Source organism: Hipposideros armiger, unplaced genomic scaffold (genome assembly GCF_001890085.2).
Source record: "Hipposideros armiger isolate ML-2016 unplaced genomic scaffold, ASM189008v1 scaffold_742, whole genome shotgun sequence".
NCBI lineage: Eukaryota > Metazoa > Chordata > Mammalia > Chiroptera > Hipposideridae > Hipposideros > Hipposideros armiger.
In genome coordinates, this window is record NW_017732092.1 from 225,458 (window position 1) to 230,070 (window position 4,613).

At 44.3% G+C, this 4,613-nt stretch overlaps 1 protein-coding gene across 1 annotated transcript; it reads left to right on the forward strand.

The window, feature by feature from the left end:
* The first annotated feature begins 321 nt into the window (after positions 1-321).
* On the forward strand, positions 322-3,553 carry RFPL4A (ret finger protein like 4A). Its single transcript, XM_019627854.1, has 2 exons — positions 322-607; positions 2,973-3,553. The coding sequence occupies exons 1-2, from the start codon at positions 322-324 to the stop codon at positions 3,551-3,553; spliced, it is 867 nt and encodes a 288-aa protein (XP_019483399.1).
* The last annotated feature ends 1,060 nt before the right edge of the window (positions 3,554-4,613 follow it).

The following is a 4,613-nucleotide window of genomic DNA, read 5'->3' on the forward strand; positions in this document are numbered from 1 at the left end:
TGTGCATAAGCCCCAGCCCAGCTGCTCAACAGTCACAGGGCTGGGGCTGTCACACTGGACGGCTCAGGTGTCCCTCTCACCACCTAACTTACAGCCCAACCATGAAGCCTGGCCATCATTCTAGCTTGCGGTTCAAACATCAGGAGCTTAGGGCCATGAGTCATTTACATCCGTTACTTACACTGTATCTTCACTGCCCAGGAGTAGTGACTGCAAATCACTGTGCATGTAAAGAAAGAGGTCAGGGTCCCAGGACTGATGAGTAGTCCATGTCATTCGTGAAAGTTCTAATACCGTGCACCTTTCCCCCACACAGTGGCCATGGCTGAACACTTTAAAGAAGCGTGCAGATGTCCGCTTTGCCTAACTTATCTTGAAAACCCCGTGAACATGAGATGTGGATACATCTGTTGCCTTCAGTGCATCGGTTCACTACGAAAGGAGCCGGGCGGAGACGGAGTTTTGTGCCCCTCCTGCTCTGAGGTTTCTCAGAAGAACGACATTGGGCCCAATAGCCAGCTTGGCAGGCTAGTGTCAAAGGTCAAGGACTTGGAGCCTCAGCTGAGAACTGTCCTGCAGATGAACCCACGGATGCGGAAGTTCCAAGGTAAGATGTGTGTGTGTCGTGCCCACAACCCACTGGGGCCCCAGAAGGAGCAAGCTTTCGAAGTGCCCCAATAAATGTGGCTGTAGCAGGATTCTGGCTCCTAAAATGTTTATTCTTGCCCAGTGACAGTTGTCCTCACCTGTAAGTATAGATTAAAAGCGTCCATAGGTTTTTAAGAAAATATAATATTTAGTCATGCCCTCGACCCATGCTATCCAATATTTCCAGTAACCACGGGTACCTATTGATCACTTCAAACTGGAGATTGACACAAGTAGAAATCAGATTTTGGATTTGCTAGATCACATAAAATGTATTAATAAAACCAATTGTACCTAATTCTTACTATTTTTTAAATAATTTGTAAAAAAAAATTTATTTTTGTTAAATTATCTTTTTAAAATTTATTTTCAGTTATAGTTGACACATATTAGTTTTAAGTGTACAGCATAGTGGTTAGACATTTATATAATTTACGAAGTGATCCCCCAAAAAGTCTAGTACCCACCTGGCACCATACATAGTTATTAAAATATTATTGACTATATTCCCTGTGCTTTACTTTACATCCCCATGACTATTTTGTAACTGCCAATTTGTACTTCTTAATCCCTTCACCTTTTTCACCCTGCTCCCCAACCCATTTCCATCTATCACCCCAACAAATCTAGTATCCATCTGACACCATACATAGGTATTACAATACTGACTGTATTCTTTGTGCTATACCTTACATCCCAAGACTACTGTGTAACAATCAATTTGTACTTCTTAATCTCTTCCCATTTTTCACCCAGCCCGCTACCCCCCTTCCATTCTGGCTATCATATGTTTGTTCTCTATCATGAGTTTGTTTTGTTTGTTCATTTATTTTGTTCTTTACATTCCACATATAAGTGAGGTCATATGGCATTTGTCTTTCTCTCTCTGATTTACTCCACTCACCACAATACACTCTAGGTCCATCCATGTTGTCACAAATGGCAGGATTTCATTCTTTTTTATGGCCAAGTAATACTCCATTTTATATATAACACATCTTTATCCAATTGTGTCGATGGACACCTAGGTTGCTTCCATATCTTGGCTATTGTAAATAATGCTGCAGTGAACATAAGGGTGCATATGTCTTTTGAATTAGTGCTTTGGTTTTCTTTGGATAAATACCCAGAAGTGGAATTGCTGGGTCATATGGTAGATCTAATTTTTAAATTTTTTGAGGAATAAGAAAATTTTAAATTCCACACGGGGCTCATGTTGTTTCTTTGGGCAGCACTGGCCTGGAACAGTGGTTCTCAAAGTTGAGTGTATATGTCTCCCAAGGGTCTTGTTTAAGTGCAGATTCTGGGTCCTGGCACAAGGCTGTCCTATGAATCTGGACTTGTGACAAGCTCTGAAGGTGTGGACCCTGTTAGTTCAAGGACCACACTCGAGTAACAAGGCCCTGACCCACCGAATTGGACCCCCTGGCAGTGAGGCCACGTGATTGTGCCTGTAGGTCAGATCCTGATGGTCAGAAAGTCTGAGCATCTCCCAGAGAACCATGTCATGAGGCAGCAAGGAAGGCAATTGGTTTTTGGCCTGGAGGGTTTACTTCTGAGGTGGCACTGGCTCCCTCCATATGGTCATGTTAGGACAAGCAGCTCTGTGCACTCATCCTCGTAACTAGGGTGAGAGGGAGATGCTGCCACTACACAGAGTCATTCTTCTCCAAGTCCCCTGCCCCCCTGAGCACTGCTCCAGTGAGTTCTGGGTCTGTGACAATCCCTTCCTCTGTCTCAACTGCCCAGAGCCTCCCCAACCTCATGTCAGGACTCCTAGCATTTCTGTGTTTCTTTTTTTTATTATAACTCTAGGGAAGAAAAGGCCTGGCATGCAATTGCCTCTTCAACAACAGTAAAGAAGGAAGGTGATTCCAAAAAAAAAAAAAAGAAAAAAAAGAAAACCTTTAATGTCAATATTATTCTGCAATAAGTAAAATATTTTCTGTCATTCAAAATATGTATTTGAGGCCTGTATTTTGATAGAATCTGTGTTAATTTGTAAAATAATTTTGAGGACAAACAGCACTCATGGTCTTTTTGTTTTCACGTGTGTTCCATATTAAGAGAAGAAAAATCCCTAATCAAGTAAGTAACTTAATGGAAAGAGAATACCTACTAGGAATAAGGACTAGTTCAAATTATGAATCATCCCATACATCAAATGTGATCTAATCAGGGGTCAAGGGAGTGTCCCCAGGAAAATGCCGATTAAGGAAGATTACGTGTAGAGTGGGAGATGTGACAGCGAGATGTCTGGGCCTTTACAGTGAAGGGTGGCATACCATGTATGTGTTTCCTGATTTGACTGTTTCTGTCTACAGTGGATATGACTTTGGATGTTGACACAGCCAACAACTACCTCATCATTTCCGAGGATCTGAGGCGTGTCTGCTGTGGGTATTTTGAACAGGAGCGGAGGGCCCATGCTGAGAGATTCAACTTCGCCATTTGTGTCCTCGGCTCCCCTCGGTTCACCTCTGGCCGCCACTACTGGGAGGTGGACGTGGGGACAAGCAAAGAATGGAATGTAGGCATTTGCAAGGAATCTGTTCGTCGGCAAGGCGAAATTGTGCTGTCTTCAGACCTTGGCTTCTGGACTGTGAGTTCAAGGAGCGAAGGAATCTTCTCAGCCAGCACCGTGCCTTTGACAGTGCTCATGGTTAACCCCCGCTTACACCGCTTGGGCATTTTCCTGGACATGGATATGGGCACCATTTCCTTTTACCACATTGGTGATGGGTCCCATATTTTTACGTTCCCCAAAATCTGTCCTGCAGAGCCACTGCGTCCATTTTTCGCTCCTGCAAATCCAATTATGGATGATGAAAGCTTCCTGACAATGTGTCCTGTAATGGACCTTGGTATTGCCAGTTCCCCAGTGACTCCTGGGCAAAGCCAGTGAGCCTTTGAGCACAGGAACCTTCCAGAACCTTCCTGCATGCTTGGCTGGAGCTAGGAGCTGTTCTCCTTGTTACACGTATGGTACCAAGGTGCAGCAGGAAAACATGGGACAGTTCGTGATGCCCAAACACAAATTAATTATATTTGGGAAATTACACATCCAATATACAGTATTGTTGTGGTCATTTCCTTTCACTTGTTTATATCATTGCCCATTTAATATGCTCTGAGCTTTCACATCCATTGCCAAATGTTTCCCTTTTTATTGTCTGAAAAGTTAACTTAGTGTGTAATGGAGGTTAAAAACGAAATAAAAATTTGGACGTGACCCAACGGATTAGTTGCTTTTCTATATGATGTGGAAACCAGAACTGTCTAAACAGTTAAAATAGAGTTGTGTATGTATTGAGGTTCAGCAATGGAAAAGCACACATTTGTTTCAAGTGCATGTTGACGTTCATGGACACTTGGGGGAGGTGGGAGGACGGCAGAAGAGCTGGATCAAGGAGGTGTTTTCTGCTGAAGTCCAGTCTCAGCCTGATCCCATGGGAGCTCTAAATGGCACCACAGTTGTCCTGCCTTAAAACAAGAGGTGTGGGGCCAGCCGAGTGACTCAGTTGGTTAAGAGCACGAGCTCTGAGCAACAAGTTCGCCGGTTCGATCCCCACATGGGCCAGTGAGCTGTGCCCGAGCTGAGCTGGTGAGAGCACATGCTCTTAGCAGCAAGGTTGCCAGTTGGACTCCTGCATGGAATGGTGGACTACGCCCTCCCCGCAACTAGATTGAAAGCGGTAACTGGACTTAGAGCTGAGCTGTGCCCTCCACAACTAAGATTGAAGGACAACTTGACTTGAAGCTGATGAGTCCTGGAAAAACACAATGTTCCCCTTCCCCAATTCCCCATTACTGTTCCCCTCCCCAATTCCCCAATTTAAAAAAATAAATCTTTAAAGAAAAAAGAAAGATGGGCCGAGTGGCGCGATGGTTAAGAACTCGCTTGGGATGCCAGAGGGCCCCGGTTCGGATCCCACATATGAGGGCCAGTGACACTGCCCTCCACA